Consider the following 19,216-nt stretch of genomic DNA (forward strand, 5'->3'; position numbering starts at 1 on the left):
CCACATTTGTGGAGATCATGTTTAGAATCTTCTGTGGTATGAAAAAGAACACATATATATTACATATAGTTTTTTAATTTTTAAATTTCCAACTATTAATTATTCTAAAGATGATCTTTTCTTAGTTAATAATGACTCTAAGGTGTGAGGGCAACTCTTTCTTCAAGGCACCAATCCACCTCTGAGAATAAGCGGATATTTTTCTTAAGGCATATTAACCCTGCCCACCCACGAGAAACTGGCTCGTCTGCTGTGATGTAAATGCCCCACATGTAGGTTGCTGGGAATAATGAAACCGGTGATGTGACCTTTAGGGGTGTTTCCAGCAGACTGGGGTTTAGTCATGGCTCTGTCACCCGAGTATGGGCTGTATGAATGTGGATGTTATTTCATTTCCTTATGCCTCGTCTTCGTCATTTGTATTCCCCACAAACCCTCAAATAGCACAGTGAATACAGGAGAATAGGACTTGGTACGGTATAATAAAGAATCGCTAGGCCAGCACACCACTGGGTCCAAAACAAGTATTCGCTGATGAATAAATATGTGAACTATGTACTTAGAAGAGAACAGGAATAGTAATTGTATAATAGGAATAATATGTGATGAGTATAGAACACGGTCCTGGATTAAAGTAACCGTGTTTATTGGACAGAGTTCTAGAGAAACCACGTCAGTCTGCCGTCTGGGTCCACCTTCCATTCCCCTTAAGACTGACTGGGATTGAACTAGGGGCCTTGTGCTGGGCTTAACATCAGGAATTGTGTGTACGAGGAAAATTATTTTATTACTACCCGTGGATAAACTTTCATAATATTTGGGAGAAGTGGAAACAAGCCAAGTGGATTAAAGCATTTTAGGATATAATCTACAAGTTATAACATCAGTAAAATGCTTTTAGAGCTTAAAAATGCATATCAGAAAACCGGAGGTAGTAGATATGATTTTCATTGATTTTAAGATGCATACTTTAAGTTTTTACATATCCAAAGCCTGGATGTATTTTACACTTAATGGCATCTTCCAATTGACTAGCTTCTCATTTTAACTCTCTTTTATTTCTTTTCTTTGTAGTTCATAGTATAATAGAATGTCTTCAGTAAAATTGATACAATATGATATAGTCATATATTAAAGCAGTATTTCTACGTTTTTTTATTACTACTCAACCCTGAAAAGAAGCCTCTTAGGAATTTTTTCCTAATTTCTACCCTATTAAATTTTAACATCAGAGTTATATTCTATATATGTTTATGGATTGCACAGATACATATGTTTTATGACTAAAAAGAGTAAGATACCTTTGTTCCCCAAGAACAAATTTTCCTCCCATTGTGGACAATAATACACCCACTGAAAATGCAGGTATTAAAGTAACACTCCATATTATTAGTTTTAAAAACCTCATTTACTAGAATATTGGGAAACAACTAATTATTAGGTTTAGAGATTTTGGTTTTAATTATATAACAGAATGTTTAGGAATTTTATGATCATGAATGTCCAAGTGTGGTCACAATGCGTGCGAAGTTTGAACATTAGTTATTTACCTTGACAGTCAGAAAATTATGCATATATTTTTAACAAATAAAAGATCTTCAAGTTCATCCAGTGATATCATCCAACATATTCTAATTTTATAAAATAAGACTAACGAATAATTTCAGTGTTTAAGTTTAACCTGTTCACTTCACCTTTACACGTTCATGATTTTAAAAACAGAACGTGAACACTACATCAATAAAGAGATATTTAAAGACCATCTATTTTCCATGAAGCACTAAGAGATATCTGCTTCATACTTTGCATACAGCCCACAGCGGGGAGGCCGAAGATGTGTGCTTCTCGAAGCCTTAGTGACGGTGGAATACAGAGGTCAGTCTGTTTGTGAGCCAGGTTTGCACCAGAGGGAAGACATAACCAACAAATCAGGATATTTTTTTTTTGCAGAGGTGATTGTTATATTCAACAGCTTTAATGGATGGGTAAAGTTTTTTTTATTTCCTTAGGGGAATGTCTTTAAATAGCAAAGTTGCTCATTGTATTCCTAAATGTTTACTTATCTTTTCTCTGGGCTACACAATTTAACGTTATTTTTTAAAATTAGTGATGCAAGAAACTTTTAAAATTAGTGATACATAAAACAATCAACTTTGTTGTAGGTACTGCAATATTTTATATTTGGCAATTCTGACATGTGCATACTGGGCTTGCTTATTGGGTTGTGCTCAATGGTCGTTTTTGATACTGAAGTCTATCAAAGCACTGTGCAGGGGTTTGGGGAGATATCAACTATTCTAGCAGACCAAGCAGTGTCTCAGCAAAAACAAACACAGGGAGTACTCAAAAGGGACTCCTCGGCAGTACACCGATGACTGTATCAAGGCTTCATCCACCGAGTAAGTTTTTCACAAGTTCTGTAAATAAATTGAAAATGCATTCAAAACCAGAAATCGTCTCCTCCACTGCTCCTGGTACTTGCTCTTTCTCTGCCTTTTAGTCGAAGCATCTCCATGATGCTCCGGGCGTAGACATCTCGCAAGTTCACGCTGATGTATGAGTCAGTGGCTATGTTCTTGGTGAGCTTCTTTAGAGCTTCCCGCTGTCTAACAGCTGCTTCCTTAAGCTTTAAGGTAAAATAGCAAGCAGAGAAGCGGTCATTAATAATAGCAATAGGCAAAGCCAAGACAAGGATTCCCGATAATATACACATGAAGGCCACGATTTTGCCTGTAGTGGTGTCTGGTCTAATGTCCCCGTAGCCCACCGTGGTCATGGATGTTGTGGCCCACCACCAAGCACAAGGGACGCTTGTGAAGGTTGTGTCAGGAATGCTCTGCTCAGCAAAATATTCCACGGTGGAGAATATAGAAATTCCCACAGACAGGAACAGGAGCAGTAGGCCGACTTCTTCATAACACTGGGTGATTGTCATCCCAAGTGAGCGCAATCCTGTAATAGAACATCTGCTGTCAGTCACTGGCACCCCCCCTCCTCCTCCCTTCTCCCAACCTCCCCTCTCTTCCTTCACATCCACCCACAAGCATGCATTTCTAATCTAATATCGATATGTTTGCAGCAGTGGGCAATGTTCTGGGGTGTATAGATGACAAATCACAATCTTGGTCTTCAGGAAACTCATAAGTTTAGTTGATGGGGCTGGATCAGGAAGGAGAGGAAGAATGTATTCACCCACTGATGTATTTATTAAGCACCTACTACTTATATAGAAAAAGGTGAGGGGTGACGTGGAAAAGCAGTCAGGGGTATATGATGGGAATGTGCACGTGACTCCGTACAGTGGGGGGCCTTTGCAGTGTTGCATGTGGGGGCACACTCGGTCAGAATTGCATTGCAGTGCATTACTTCGGCACACTTTTCTAATGCCAGCGTAATGCTGTCCCCTTCTATGTTGTGTCTTTTTTTCTCACCCTCCCAATAAAGTTTAACACAATGGCATATCATTATCCGAAAGCCAGATGCAGAAAAGGACATACACCGTGGGAGTGAAGTGAAACAGCTGAAGCAAGTCAGGCATCGCCGACAAAATTGACATGGGAACATAGTGCACACCTTGAGAAGACAATCTGAGTTCTTGAACTCCTGTGCCACCCATTGAGATTCTCAACCTGAATACCAAAACTCCAGGAAAAATATCTCCTTTGGGTGCATAAAATTTCTGCATTCTTCTAGGGAAGTAGACCTGGATTTAGAAAATTCCTCCATTGCAAAAATGTGTGGAGGACTGGAGCCACTAGGAAATCCCCCACTATGAGGCACTGGTGAATCCCAACTGCTGTTCTGGGGATTCACGGCCACGCTAGGAGACAGACCGAAGAGAGCCCATTCCCGTCTCTGAAGAGATTGAGCCTTAAGAAGAGTAAGGCGCAACCATAATGGGACTTTATTTGAGTAAGGTGTCCCTTCTAACATTCGAGAGATACTACTAACGTGTATCCACATTTTGAAGTCCTATCAACCTGATGTCACAGTGACATTGTCTCTGAAGGCCAGAGCAATACCTCTTAGAATGATGTGTCTGTGTTGAATTGCGTTTCTGAAATAAACTGACAGCATGTGAAAATAAAGCCTAGTTTGGGGAGAGACTGCTTTCATTTCAAGATGCAATCTTTGAAGCAATTGAGTAAAGAAGTATAAAATGCTCTGAATGTCTTCATGTTACATCTATTAACTCAGATAATTCTCAAAAAATCGATATGAGATTGATGTTGTAATTATTATTCTTTTTTACAGATGAGAAGCCTGAGGCATAGACAGAGAGTGTCTCTAGTACAAAGCTACAGAGCCAGGATTTAAACCCAGGCTCTCGGGTTGCCATTGTTCTAACTTATTGTATAATACCTCTCCATTTATATGCATAGCGATTACACAGGGAAATGTGTCATCTATGTCTATATTTTGCTAAATGTAATGCTTGAAATAAAATTGCCTAATGTTTGTACATGTTCATCTTTTCACTAATTAATGCTTTATTAATACTTTGTACTGTTTTAGAACTGAAACAAACCTTTGAAAAGGTGACATTGTGGAAATTACTATTATTTTCTTCTTCTTTTCTTTTGGGAAAAAAATGTGGTCTTTACTGGGTGTTTTAAAATTGAATCCTGTGAAGCGAGCTACAAATACTAAAAGAAAGCATCCCATTATATATGTCAGGAAACAAAGAGTCGTGCTTCTAAAAGTTGCTGGGAACCCCATTATCAAATCCCGGGTATGTGAGACTAGCTAGGAAAACACATTACCAAAATTATATTAGGTTAATTCACTTTAGTAATGAGAAAAGTTTCTCAGCTTAATTTCTCCCTGTGTTAATAGGGAGAGACAACCACTTTTAACTTCTTCTAGGTTACCAGGCAGGCATGTACCTAGGGTAATAGGATTCTCTAGCCAAGTTATGTGTAGTCATATGTATTTCACCAGTATGTATGATATTAATATGGTGTCCCACTCCAGTGGTTCTACAGTGGGGTCCAAGAACCACGTACATCAAAATTACTCGTGGGCTTGTTAAAATGTGTGCTCCTGGGAGAGCTCTTGTTAAAATGTGTTCTCCTCTGAGAACCACTGCCCTCAGGAGGCCAGGCTCGTCCTTAATTGCTTCCCTGACATTGACTATAATTTTCAAGTACAACTGTGCTGTGTGGAGGTTTTTCTAGGGAGGGTGTTTGTTAGATTATCTAGGCTTTATGATGCACATGAAAAGCTAAGGAATTCTTGTTATCATCTCTTTCATGCATCTCAAGTCAAGGACAAGAAAATTCTCAGATGCTAGGTAAAGCCTTGATTGGTGTCTTCTGATTTCTTCTGAAGCAAATATGTCCATTGTTTCTTCAAAACTTGGGAGAAGGCCACTAGGGCCTGGTCATCTCTCTGGGTAACCAGAGAATGACCTCAGTGGGAGAGAATTTCTCTCCTGCCAAGGAACATGTGTGGCAAGCACTTTCTTGGACACAGAAGAGAAACTGGCTTATTGTTCCTAAATATCATGTATAATTTATGCATATATTTTATGTGCTGCTCATGCATATTTTATGTGGGACCTTCGAGAGGCACAGTGTTTTTATTTTTTGTACATCTTCTAGGCACTGCATTAAAACAAATTGAGGTTAACAAGTGGTCTTATTATTTCTCAAATTTCTCACAGAGAGAGAGTCCGACAAGCATTGCTTCCTTTATACCTGTGATAACAACTTCAAGTTTTTGCTTCCTAATAACTTTTTGGAGACTACGGTTGGATAAAATATGAGAGTTGGCATTTTGAGCATCAATTCAGAGTTGCTTGCCTCGGACTGTGGGTCAAATCCCTAATGCTTACAAACAGGAGCGCATTAAAAGACACCGATGAAACGTGAATACCTGTGGAATGCCGGCCTAGCTTCAGCATGCGCAGAGCCCTGAGCAGCCTCAACACCTGGACGATGCGGCCCACGTTCTCTAGCTCCTGTGTGGTCTCACTCCCACTCAGGCTCTCCACCAGGAGAGTGATGTAGAAGGGCAAGATGGCCAGCAGGTCTATGATGTTTGGCACCTTCCTGAGGAAGCACCACCTGTCCCGCACACACAGGAGGCGCAGGACAAACTCCCCCGTGAACCAGCTAATGCAGAAGTACTCCAGGATTTCCAGCAGCTGCAGGTCCAACCAGCTCAGCTCAGCTGACATCAGGGCCATGTTGACGATGGACACCACCACGAAGATGATGGAGATGACCCCGAAGATGCGGGCAGCTGTGGAAGACCCAGGTTTCTCCAGGATGTCCCAGAGCTTCTGGCGGACAGTGGGACAGGGTCCTTGTGAGAAGTCCTGTTCACTCTCTTGTTGACTTTCTTGATCTTCTGTGTCCTTCTTAAAATCTAACGTTTCACTCAGCTCTTTTCTTCTGAAGTATCTTTTAGAGAAGACAACTTGGTGATTAGTCAACTTTGTAAAATATGGAATTAAAATGAGATTTGAACTTAGCAGTGAGGTGATGCTTCTTATTTTAGTAAAATGCAGAAAATGTTCACTCATAAATTACCCAGGCTGTCTCTTGCCCACAGTGTTCTAACTTTATCATTTAGGCGTATTATTTTTAAAACTTCTGTGGTAGAAGTTCATACAAAAGGATACAGAACAAAGCTACTGCAATATATTTTTCAATCCATTTTCTTTAACACAAATATAAATTGGCCATATGGAACTGTTTGGGTGTGTGTGTGTGTGTGTAATGGAAAGGTGTTCATGAAGATATAACAGTAATAAAAAAATACCAGCAAAGTCATCATCAAAGTCAAGGAATGGAGTTTCTATCTTCTGGATTTAAGGCATGTTTCCGAGTTTTGAAAGTGAGTGTCCTAGGTTTGATAAATGAGAATGTTCCATACTGAGACCTACATCCCTATAAATGCCTCTTTTGGAGCATAGCTTTTGTGATTCATGTATTCAATCACAAATATTTATTGCATGTCCAACCACCCTTGCCTTGTAAGTGAACTGGCATACATTCACTAAAAAAAAAAGAAGGTTCAAAAAGTTCCAACCAAAAGTTGGCTTTGATGCTTTCCAGCCCCGCCCCCCCCACGTTCAGCTAAGAAGTGGCCGAATATTCATAGGCCTGGGTTGAGCGAGTCCTGTGCAAAGCCTCACATCTGCACCTCTGCCGCCCTCCCGCCAATGCTCCCGCCGCCCCGCCCAGCCACCGAGCCTATCGCGGTACCTGTCCCTGCAGCAGGAGTCGATGCTGAGCTCATCGATGCCCCAGTATTGGATCTCCTGGAGGAAGGAGAGCGCGCACAGTTGCTCCATGACGTGCAGGCGGCCGGTGCGGTAGTAGTGCAGGACGTAGCGGAACGCCTGAGAGCTGCGGTCGAAGAAGTACTCGTTGTCCACGGGATTGGCGTCGTCGCAGAACTCCAGGGGGCTGGGCGCGGCGGCCAGGGCCCCGGGGCGTCTGTACGAAGCCACCACCACGGCCAGCTTGCCCAAGCGCGTGTGCGGGAAGCAGGACAGCGCCTGCTGCGAAAGCACAAAGCGGCTGCCGCCAACATTGACCGTGAAACTGTCCCCGAGCGCCAGGGGCTCCCCTTCGCCCTCGCTGCAGAAGACGCTGGAGTCCAGCGAGGCCAGGGAGACGCTGTCCAGCGGCGAGTCTGGCGGCGTCCGGCCGCGGGGAGACAGCTCCATCCCGGCCGCTGTTGTCTGGGGGCTCCACAAAGTTGCGGAGGTGGCACGGCCCCTGGTGGCGGCCGGGATTTCCCGGGCTGTCGAGGGGGGTGCCCCCCACCTGCGCACCCCTACTCTCTCCACTGCTGCGCTGGTACCTCTCGCCGCTAGGGAGCTTCGAGTGCGTAGCGCCGAGGTGCTGGAGCTTGGAGGCTGGGAGGAGAGGGGTCGTGTCCCAGAAATGGTCGGGTGTGGTTTGAGCTCAGGACCGCTGAGGGGCACACTGCCTGTTTCTGTGGCCTCCGCAGACTTCTGCACCCCCTCCCCGACTTTGTAACGGCAGTGTAGGTGTAGGGATTGAAAGCCTGGCTGGGGGGTGGGGAGGGGTGTTCCACCGGGTGGGGAGGGAGTGTAGGGCGGTCTAGCCTGAAGGAGGACGACAAGATTCTGACTCTTGGCGAGCAGAACGCAAGCAAGGGGATAACAAGACTCACTCCTGCACGCAGGGCACCAAAACGAAAAGTTCAGAAAGCAGAGGCAGTGGTAACCCGGTCTGAGTTTCTTCCAACTTGAAGATTTATATTTCCTCCTCTTCTTTTACTGAGGCGGATTCCTCGGCCTCCACGGGAGAGTTCACTTGGGGGTGGGTGGCCGAGTGCACGTGGGGAGGTGCCCTGGGCGAGGGGGCCGCATCATTTGCTTCCATTCATTCCCATCTGGTTTGTCACTATCTTCTTCTCCCGCCTCTCTCAGATTTGGCCTTCCGCTTGAGAAATAAGGATAATTAATGACGGCTTTTAATTGGCGCCTCCGCGAGGCCGTTACAACTAGGGGTACCAGTGCCAGCTGCCGCCGAGTGTCTAAGCACTTTCGGTTTAGTCATTTCTGTCCCCACAGGTTTCCGGGAGAGCAGGTGTTCTGGGAGCCTCCCAGGCACAGGACAGAACTCTCCTTTAAGGAGCGGGAAAGGCAAAAGCCAGGGAATAGAACTGGCGGGGGCTGGGTCAGGTGTTTAAATAGTAACGGTGCAGGGAGAAGCGGCGCAACGCGCCCAGGTGAGAGGAGGAGCACACCCGTGCGCCCCTGGGAGTGGCGTTCTGGCCAACCTGTTGGACACCGAGTGGCGTGGGGAGGAGGACAGGGCGACTCACCTTCCGATCCCGGCACCTCTGGGCTGAGCCCAGTGGGCGCCGCTGGTTTGATCCTCCTGGTTTACAGGTGAGGTCCGACTTGCCAGGTCCAAGAGGAACACTGTGTTCGCAGCTGAGCGCTTCGGAGCTTGTTGCCTCGTCTCGCCTGGTCTCCACCCGCCCAGCCGCTCAGTCCCCTCGGCTACGGCGGCGAGGCGAGTGTCCGCCCCCGCCCTCGCTGGCTGGGAGCCAGTGAGCCAGTCTCGGTCCCCAGCACCAGCTGTGGGGAATGCAGGGAGCGAGGGAAGTGAGACAGGCGGAGGAAGTGAGGCGCTTAGTGACTGAACGTTATATTCATCCTGAAGACACCGCAAGGATTACCGTGTGAGATTGCCGTTTCCTTGACTCTGTGTGCTCCCAAATTCAGGGAACAAAACCAAAATTTTCTAGTTGCATAAGTCTGCTAAATTCAGGGTGAGAGCAGTCATATTAACTGCTTTGTGTGGCCCGGTTCAAGCTTTTCTCATTCCCAGCAAGCATTTGGGAATAATGCATTGTTCAAGTCTTTGCAAGAGAGTGAAAACGCGCTCATCCTTTCTCCCCCTTGCATGTAGTTTTAGAAAGTGTACTCATGCATCAAGAAGAGATGAGAGGGCAGCTTGAAACAATATGGGAAACTTTTTCATAGATTGCTATGACACGTGGCTATTCCGTTCTGGCATGGCTGGGAGACCTTCAGGGGTGTTGACTTCAAGGGCCTGATATTTTCTTCAGTGAATTTTCAGGTTTTAATAAAAACACCCAGCGTTTATGGAGCACTTATTTTATGCCAGGAAGTTTCAGCTTATTTACTCATTCAGTACCATTTTTTATCGTAATAACAATACTATGAGGTAGATGTATACCCATTTTACAGAAGGAGACACTGAGGCACAGAAACATTCAGTGGTTTACACTTTATTGGGTGGGTCACAAGTCCAGGTTCAAAGCCAGGATGAATCCTCAGAAGCTGCCCTCGAAAACACAAGGCTTGGGACACATCCTTTTTGTATGATTTTCAAGTAAAATCAAAACATAGTTTTATTTATTTATTTTTCAGGTTTCTAAACAAGGGCAGGAGTTTAAAGGTGTATTTTCCCAGATCTTTCAACAAATGTTTTCTGAGTTTCTGTTACATACAAGGCACGATTCTAGGTGCTCCAGATAGATCTGTGAAGAAAACAGATAAGACCCCTGTCCTTGTGGAACTCACATTTTAAAACAGATTTTATTTATTTATTTTTAGAGAGAGGGGAAGGGAGGGAGAAAGAGAGAGAAACATCAATGTGCGGTTGCGTCTGATTTGGCCCCCACTGGAGACCTGGCCTGCAACCTGGACATGTGCCCTGACTGGGAATCGAACTGGTGATCCTTTGGTTTGCAGCCTGTGCTCAACCCACTGAGCTACACCAGCCAGGGTGGAACTCAGATTTTTTTCTCCATGAGAATAAAAGGGACCTCAGTGAAAGTTAAAAAACGGTATAGCGTTTTTAGTTTATGAGTCTTTCGACAGTTACCCATTTGGTTAACTTTTGCCTCTGTAAAGAACTCTTGCATATGGAAGATAGGGAGGAGGCATACTTATCCTGGTGAGTAGGTCCTCAGTATGTTTAGGCACTATGCTATTAATTGTTTTCTCAGGTAACAGAGCTTTCCTTTACACGGGGAGAAAAATTCCCCCAACATCTCAATTACAGATTCCGTGGACACTGACAAAGGCAAGAGTCCACAGTTCTGTTTAGCCTCATTCATGCCCTTGTGTGAATAACTTTAGTAAATGAATAGCAATAAAGCCCGTCCTAGCTTTACAGAATGCAGTGAGGTGGGAGGAAAACTCGCAGAGGAGAATAACAGCTTTGGGTCAGAGGGGAGATCTTGGACAGGGAACCAGAGGAAGCGAAAGACACTGAGGCCTGCAGTTCTCCTCTGCGGCCATGAGGACTCTAGTCTTCCATTGTCATTAGCGGTGTCTTGTAGAAGTCATTATGGCATTAAACATTCTTTAAGTATAAGGCCCAAGTTAAGCATCTGTTCATCACAAGGATCCCATGAAGTAGGTGCTGTCACCCTTAGTTACAGATTTCAACTCAGGAAGCTCACAGGCACTCAGTGACTGTCCCAGTTACGCAGTGAACAGGTGGAGGAGTGTATGAAGGGATTGAAACCAGGGCCTTTCTGACTCCAGATTGTACCTCATCTGCTAGGGTCCTGAAAAATGTCACTTGGGCTTTAATTATGATTAAAACAATTTCCACTAGTGAAAACAATCATAACAAGAGAGAGAATGACTAGTTAACGGGGAGTGTATAAACACAAATGACCCATTTTAACATATAGTCTCTTGGGCGATAGAAATCTTTGCCTTCTTCCCTGTCCAATTCCCGTTATTGTCCCTCTACTCCTTCATTGGATGTCTCAGTTTGAGTCAGAGGGACTCATGAAGAGGGTAGGATAAAGGGGCTGGGGGTGGGAGTTAAGTCTATTCAGAGGATATTTTTCCTGGTGTCTGATCTTGACCTGAGATATACTCTAAAGTATATCAAGAAGTGAAAGGAGAATAATCCTAGAATAATCTAGTTCGCACTAGTTTCAATAGTCATAATCTAATGGCTTTGGGTGTATTTCCTCAGTCATTTGATGTTATATCAGGTGACTTTCCATTAGCAGTCTTGTTATGAAATGCTCTACTGGTGTTTGGCTTTGTCTATCAAATCTTTGAAATGTCAGATTGTGTAGTAAATTTTAAGGTACAACTAGTGTTTTTAATTCCTCCAATTTTTATCACTATTTCTAGATTTATTCATGAACATCACCCATTCTTAACAGTCATGTTTTAAATTGGATCAAAATGAAAATCACAGTACACTTTAAATGCCTGGCTCTCTTGATAACAGTTGAAAGCCATTTAAGTATATTAGAAATTCCTATTATTAAAAATCTAGAGCATTTTGTTTGTTTTTTAAAAAAATGAGAATGTATTTATGGTGCTATTATATTCTCCTTTTCGCTGATTTATTTAAATATATTATGTGTTTATGTGAAATCGTCATCTTTGATATGAATATTTAAAAATGATTATACAGATACATCATAAATCATTGAGACATTTAAGGAAAATGTACATTATTATATTTAAAATAAGCTTCACCATTATTTAAAATATTAAATAAAAGGAAATATAATGAGGGAATAATTTTGAATAGAGGGCTTTATAGAATTCAACTTGAGTGAACTCTACCTTTTCATTTTCAGTGCTCTCATTGCACACTCAGACATTTATACTCAAATCCCTTTAATTCTCATCATTCACTAACAATGTGGATATTTCTTGTGAAGTATAAATGCCTCTTTGTTTGATTCCCCAGAAACTGACAACCAGATGAACTCATTGCGATGCTCTTTAAAAATGCCTTTAGGTGTTATGGACAAGTGACTTTGTCTCCATTCCCTTCATCGCACTGGGATGTGTTTAAAGGGAAAGAACAATCTCACAAATCTATCTATGCATCTTCCCTGTGCCTTCTAGGTGCTTGGAATAAATCCTCCCAACTGTATAGCAGCCTACTCTAATGCAGAATTTAGTTTAATGTAGGCTTGCTCTGGATTTCTTCCAAGGGGAGGCAATTATTTTTGGAACCGCCCCAAAACTCATTTTTTTAGCTCAGTCTGCTAAAGAGATCATGGGATGAGTTGATGATGGTGATGATGAGGTTAAGATTGTGATAATACTGGCTGCTGCCTTCACCTAGCCGACCCCAGCTCTGTCTTTTATTAGCTGTGTGGGTGACATTCACAAGTTTCTTAAGCCTTCTGTCACATTTTCTTTATCTGTAAAATAGGAATAACAATAGTACTTACCTTCTGTTGTTTTATAATTAAATGAGATACTCTATGTAAACATTTTAGTGCAGTATCATTATGCCTATTGTTACTTTTATTATTGCAATATTTCAGAATTAAGAATTCTGTATAGAGAGAAAACTCCTATTCTATGCTTCAAATAATTAAGGGGTCACTATACTTTACAGGTCATAGCTCGTGGGTTCACATTTTAATAAATTGGGTCTTTCTTCTAACCATCCTAAAGGAGGTAGTTGACTGGATGGGGCATTAAAACACTCTCATGATGCCTGTATAGTATGCAAAATTCATAGTCAAATTTTTCCTAAGTTACCAAGAAAAAGTGTAGAATCAGGCACTTATTGTTCACTAGATTAACTCCTATAATTACACTGAAATTTCAACGTTGATAAACACGATTTAGAAGCAGTGGAGCAAAAGCAGGGCAAATGCTGTGCTCATCATGTCCGTGAGCTGTTAAGTGAACCCAGTATTGAATTTGAAAATTTCAATTAAATACTTTTTACCCAGCTCTATTGAATTCCCTTCTGTTAATGGAGAGGTTGAGTCATACAGAACCATTAAAAACTGCTTCTTATCAAGTACACATGATTTATTAATATTAGGAGTAAAAAATGCATTTAGGCTCATTTTTATTCTATTCAGTACTTTATTATCAAGGAACTATAAACTTGAATTCATTTCTGTAGTTGGAAGACAGGTCATCTTTGCATTGTATATGTATTACAGGATTTTTAGGTTGCATTTCTGTGACTTTCCTGAAATCGACTCAAAACTAAAAAAATTATTTTTAATTAATTAATTTAATTGTTCAAGTACAGTTTTCTGTCTTTTGTTCCCATCCCAGCCCACCCCCCCCAGCGCTCCCCACCTCCTGTCCATTTCCACCTCCCTTAGTTTTTGTCCATGTGTCCTTTATACTTGTTCCTGTAAACTCTTCCCCTTTTCCCCTGAAATTCCCTCCCCTCTCCCCTGTGGTCACTGTCCCCCTGTTCTCTATTTCAGTGTCTTTGGTTATATTTTGCTTGCTTGTTTGTTTTGTTGTTTAGCTTCCTGTTAAAGGTGAGATCATATGGTATTTGTCTTCTGATGCCTGGTTTATTTCACTCAGCATAAAAAAGTTTTTATCAATCATTAAATATTTATAAAAATTTAATTTTGCAAGCTTTAGGCACATGATTATATATACATACAGATAAAGTATATATAATCTATATAATTTATATCATATATATGAATGCACACAACATAACACAGGAAAAATAACAATATAGTAAGGTTTACAATGAGTTTCATATTAGTGGATAACATTGTTATTCCTCTATATAAGAAAAATAGTGAGTAATCAGAAGTAGTATAGGGAAAATAGTAGAGATGAGTAAGGAGAAATAATTTTTCTTCTTAGTTGTATAATGTAGTTTCTTTAAATAGTACCTTCATGGCATTTAAAATGCGATCCAATTAAAGAGTATGAAGTGACTTTTTAGGAAATATATGCTGGAATCCATGCCAAAGTACTTTTGTTAACTGGATTATAAACCTGAATAGAATACCTGACATATAATCTGAATTTAAGTGCATAGAACAACTTAAATAAATAGTTTATTTATTTAATTCATTGCGCACAAATTGGATAAACCCAATTCTGTTTGAGGTCAAAACGACTGCTTTTTTACTTCTAACCGTGTGTTCCACTTATACTTTTCCACTGGTTCATAAGCATAGAAATATGGGTTTTCAGTTGGTATGCATTAATTTGGCTGATTTGAAAAAGAGCCTTGGATCAGCGTAGGCATTCCAGAGTAGGTTTTCTCTGCACACCATAATTACACTGGTGAGAAGTGAACATAAAAATTTGTCATTTTTTAAAACATAAAAAGCAGCAGTGAGCCATATGGCTTCTCCTTTACACCATTGCATCTGATTGACAGCTCAAATGTAGACCCCGCCTCCCAGTTCTCCAACAAACAGATTTCCCAGTAATGGAAACAGAGGGAAGCCAAAGCATAGCAAATGTGTCTTGCTTTAATAAAAAAATTCCATAAGGTTAAATTTATCCATTTTGGAAATTGGGAATGTTTTATTCTTATGCTCGTAGTGAGAAATATCCAGTTCCGTACCACTTATGGTATTTTAAGTCAAGATAAGTCTCAATTAAATAATATGTAAAATAAGAAATAAAATAAACAGGGATTTTTTAAGGAAAATTGTTAACGTAGTAATACATTCAATATTTACCATGACTCTAGGTCCTGTGTGTTTTAATTTTGATGGCAGAAGCTTATGAAAAATTAAGAACAGAGAATTATTGACGATCTGGAAATGTTAAGAATAACAAGATGATTTCCAGATGAGTATGTATTTATTCATATCTGTATATAGAACAAGTATGTTAACAAGTATATCTGTGTTTTTTAAAAATTATTTTCTTATTTGAAGTTGTTCAGTAAGTAGAAAATTATTGCAAATAATTTTCAACATAAATTTCAAAAATTAATTAATTATTAAGTGATGATTGAAATAGTTAATTTTTGACTGGCTTCACTGCTGTTCTGTTAATAGTATTACCAACAAGCAACAAAGGCCTTTGCAAAATATTTACTGAGTGATTCAGTGTAAATACAAGGCAAGTTTGATGTCCTTGAATAAAATAAGGGGATTGGATAAGACCATGATAGAAATACGTGGCCTCTTTCAATGTTGCGAACAGGGGCAAACATCACCTGCAGACAAGAGAATGGGCGATCTAGTTCATGTCCTATTTGAATAACAATTGTCTCTTGGACAGTCAGAGTCACAAAGTGAGTGGGCTTTCCTAGGAAACTGCTGGTCATTTTCTTATATAATAAGCACTGGATAAGAGACCCTATGAAAATATTTGTTCATAAGGCTCCAGGTTTTCAAATACGGCTATGACAGAAGGTGGCCCACCCACACTTCAGAGCAGCAGTCTTGGGACCACTTACACCCTCAAAAATCACTGAGGCTCCCAAACACCTTTTGCTGATATAGATTGTATCTTTTAACTTTTCATGTCTTTCTCATATCTGGTATAATGGAAGGCAGTCGCATTTCACTTCTGCTTCTTCATTCAAACTGTTGCCATATGGTAATTTTGTCAAAGTTTATAAAGAAAATCTGGAAGCAGCAGATAGGTAGTTGGAAAAAAATAGAAGCATTTAATTACTTTTACACAAAGTTTTGCATAGTCTTTGTGCTACATGAGACCTTGACAGGTTAGTTCCCAAGTGGAATCTGAAACTGTACCAATGAGCTTTTCGTATTTAGTTCCATTAAAATCCATTGGTCTATCTTGCCCTTCCTTGGACTGGATATTTTTTAATCTATGCATGATTTTATGTCATGCATTATTCATTTGGAAAATGTTGGTTCCTTGGTTATGCATATCTTCAAAAAGTGACACACTGAATTAAACAATACACAGAATATCCCATTTGTTAATATCACGACCGATTTTATCAGAAAAGTTTTTAAGTATTAGGAAGCCATCAAACTTATGGTGGTAGTGATGAGCTTTTTAAAATTCTAGTTTTTACTTGGAAGTTCAAATTTTATCATCAGCAACAAATATTGTCAGTTTTTTGGACAATAACCAAATCCATTCATTCTTTTTAAAGGTGTTATTAATAGAACCTGCATAACCATAGTTTTTTTTAATCAATCACGATTTTGGCTAAAAATGGTGATTCATGGGAAAAAAGAGGCTAGTTCAGCTTGTAACAAAATAATCACACAAATGTTTGTCCTTGAGGCTATCATGGTACTGCAGTATGCTGCAAAGCTTCAGTACATTTAGTCAAATAAATTTGATATAATTCAATAAAATTAATATTTTAATAAAATTATTACCTTGTATTATTGTTCATCAAAGTCATTAAGTGGGAGTAGCTTTGTTCCTTCCTGCAAATGTGTGAACACTACGATGACAAAGAGTGCATTGTGGTGCTGCTAGTTTCAAGTGTGCTAAAAACGCAAGAAATTTTTTCCTGCCCCATCCCCAACTCCCATAGCTGTTATATCATTAATGCAAATGTAGAGTCAGTGGAAAGTACAAATAGTGTCTTGGTACTTTGAAAATGATTTTTTAAGTCAAAAACTCCTAAGAAGACCTCAGAAAACTTCAGGGATGTATAAACCACATTTAAAAAGCTGTTGTTCTAAGGAATGTGTATATTTTGTCAACTTAAACACAGGATTTATGTTTCTATTATTAAAGAACTAGATTAAAAGTGTAGGACTTTTACACTTGGTTTTGCAAGTTTTCATCAATTTTTTCAAACACACAATGAATGTACACAGATGGTCCTCAACTTAAAATGGTTCTATGGACAATTTTTGGACTTCACAGTGGTATAAAAGTGGAATACAGTAGTCAAAAGTGCAGTTCACGCTTTGATATTTTTGGGGTTAGCAGGACAATAGTCTCTTGTGATGCTGTGCAGCAGAAGCCAGTGATCATGACGAAGAGCAACCAATACTTCACAGTATTGTATTAAGTGCATTTTGAATTACGATATTCAAACTTACAATAGGTTTATTGAGATGTAACCCCATCATAAATCAGAGAGCATCTATACATATTTTCAAATATGCAGAGAAAATGTACTTAATTTTGGCTCTAATTGATGAGCACTTTCTTNGAATACAGCCCTGGCTGGTGTAGCTCAGTGGATTGAGCACAGGCCTGCGAACCAGAGGATCGCGGTTCGATTCCCAGTCAGGGCACATGCCTGGGTTGCAGGCCGGTTCCCTGCAGGCCAACTCCCAGCAGGGGACACACGAAAGGCAACCATACATTGATGTTTCTCTCCCTCTCTCCTTCCCCTCTAAAGGTAAATAAATAAATAAATAAATCTTAAAAAAGAAAGTGGAATACAGTAGTCATAAGTGCAGTTCACGTTTTGATATTTTCGGGGTTAGCAGGACAATAGTCTCTTGTGATGCTGTGCAGCAGAAGCCAGTGATCATGACGAAGAGCAACCAATACTTCACAGTATGGTATTAAGTGCATTTTGAATTATGATATTCAAACTTACAATAGGTTTATTGAGATGTAACCCCATCATAAATCAGAGAGCATCTATACATATTTTCAAATATGCAGAGAAAATGTACTTAGTTTTGGCTCTAATTGATCAGCACTCTCTTACAAATTCCTCCACATTGGATATCAGGTAAAACCTATGTTTAAGTTCAACCAAGTAAATATAATATGATGCTTTATCATTATTTTTCTTTCCTGGGCATGAAACACAAAGGTGTTACTGATATTCAGTGAGTGCTATTTACATGTTTGATTGGAAAAAAGTGAAGTGGTAAATTCGCAATCGTGATTTTCCTCTGGAGAACACTGTAGACACAAAAAGCAGTCATTTTCCTCAACATTTCAGTCTCTGTTAGAGTCTATCTTCTTTTCAAATCGATTCTTAGGCACACAGAAGCCAGTCAGTCTCTGATTACTGCACACCAGGCATCATTAACTGCTGTTCCACTGAAGCGTCCAGCCCATCTTTTTTTATTGCTTGAGACTGTACTTCAGCACATCCTTAACAATATTTGTTCTCCTTTTCTTGCTTTGCCTTTTGATGGTTCTGCTTTTGCTCACCATAAAGCTCACACGGCTGGGTATCCTGGCCTCACCACCCTTCTCATATTTTTAACCCAATGGGATTTGAAGTCAGATAAGGGCTGCCAAACTTCTCATTTTAGCAATAGGCCATTTATTGAGTGGTGAAGTGTGTTTGCAAGAAGAGTCTTTCCTACTTGTTTTTGATGGTCAAGGGTATGAATGGATGCAGTTTTGGATAAGTCATTTCTATCAACATTTCTCAAGTCTCCTGGAACCCTTTCAGACTGTTAAGAGGTATTTTGTAAAAATATGTTCTTTTGTCAAATACATTGCATCAAAAAATTAAAGGGCTCTTTTTTTTCTCTCCCAAATGTTTTTTTAAAATTCATTCACTTTTCTACTTCTTCACTGTTATTATAGTCTACCAATTCTTGGTGTCTATTAAATGCTTCTTTGTTCCACTCTTGATTTCTACTAAATTCCCATAAGCTGTATCATAATATATAAAAATTTAAAATCATATAACCTTGTCCCATAATTAAAAACCTTTGTTTTCTTTTTGTTGCATGTGGGAGGAAGTTTAAGTTTAAGTTCTTGTCCATGGATTTCAGGGTTTTGTACCTCTCCATCCACTCATTGGTGATGAGATGGGCTGTGCATTTGGATCTGCTACTACCTGTCTCCTGTGTCTTACTTAACATTACTTACAAGATGAGGGATGAAAAGAGTCTTCTTAGTATCTGATTTCCATCCCTTCTCTCTAGCACATCTATGTGAGCTTCAGGAGGGCAGTGGTCTTGTATGTATTGTTCACCACTGTATTTTCAAGGCTCAATACAAGTCCTGTCCCATCACATAATTAGCACTATTAAATACAGATTGTGTATACAATGACTTATCAGAAACTTTAATATGCTACTGAGCAGTGTAGCAGTT

The 19,216-nt window shown here is 40.3% G+C and overlaps 1 protein-coding gene across 1 annotated transcript; it reads right to left on the minus strand.

Annotated features, from left to right (window-relative positions):
* Positions 1 to 454: 454 nt before the first annotated feature.
* Positions 455 to 8,679, minus strand: KCNV1 (potassium voltage-gated channel modifier subfamily V member 1). Its single transcript, XM_037048419.1, has 3 exons — positions 7,215 to 8,679; positions 5,878 to 6,407; positions 455 to 2,952 (listed from the first exon to the last, which is right to left on the minus strand). Exons 1-3 carry the CDS (start codon positions 7,679 to 7,681, stop codon positions 2,441 to 2,443), a joined length of 1,509 nt encoding a protein of 502 aa, XP_036904314.1. The 5' UTR covers positions 7,682 to 8,679; the 3' UTR covers positions 455 to 2,440.
* Between the last annotated feature and the right edge of the window lie 10,537 nt (positions 8,680 to 19,216).

Source organism: Sturnira hondurensis, unplaced genomic scaffold (genome assembly GCF_014824575.4).
Source record: "Sturnira hondurensis isolate 20B ecotype Veracruz unplaced genomic scaffold, ASM1482457v3 Scaffold0006413, whole genome shotgun sequence".
Taxonomy (NCBI): domain Eukaryota; kingdom Metazoa; phylum Chordata; class Mammalia; order Chiroptera; family Phyllostomidae; genus Sturnira; species Sturnira hondurensis.

What these genes read in the sequence shown, in the direction of transcription:
- KCNV1 (XM_037048419.1), bottom strand. Translation starts at nt 7,681, where the DNA reads ATGGAGCTGTCTCCCCGCGGCCGGACGCCGCCAGACTCGCCGCTGGAC. An exon ending in GACTCCTGCTGCAGGGACAG is followed by an intron (nt 6,408 to 7,214) that starts GTACCGCGATAG and finishes CTTCTCTAAAAG; the next exon opens with ATACTTCAGAAGAAAAGAGC. An exon ending in GCTAGGCCGGCATTCCACAG is followed by an intron (nt 2,953 to 5,877) that starts GTATTCACGTTT and finishes GTTCTATTACAG; the next exon opens with GATTGCGCTCACTTGGGATG.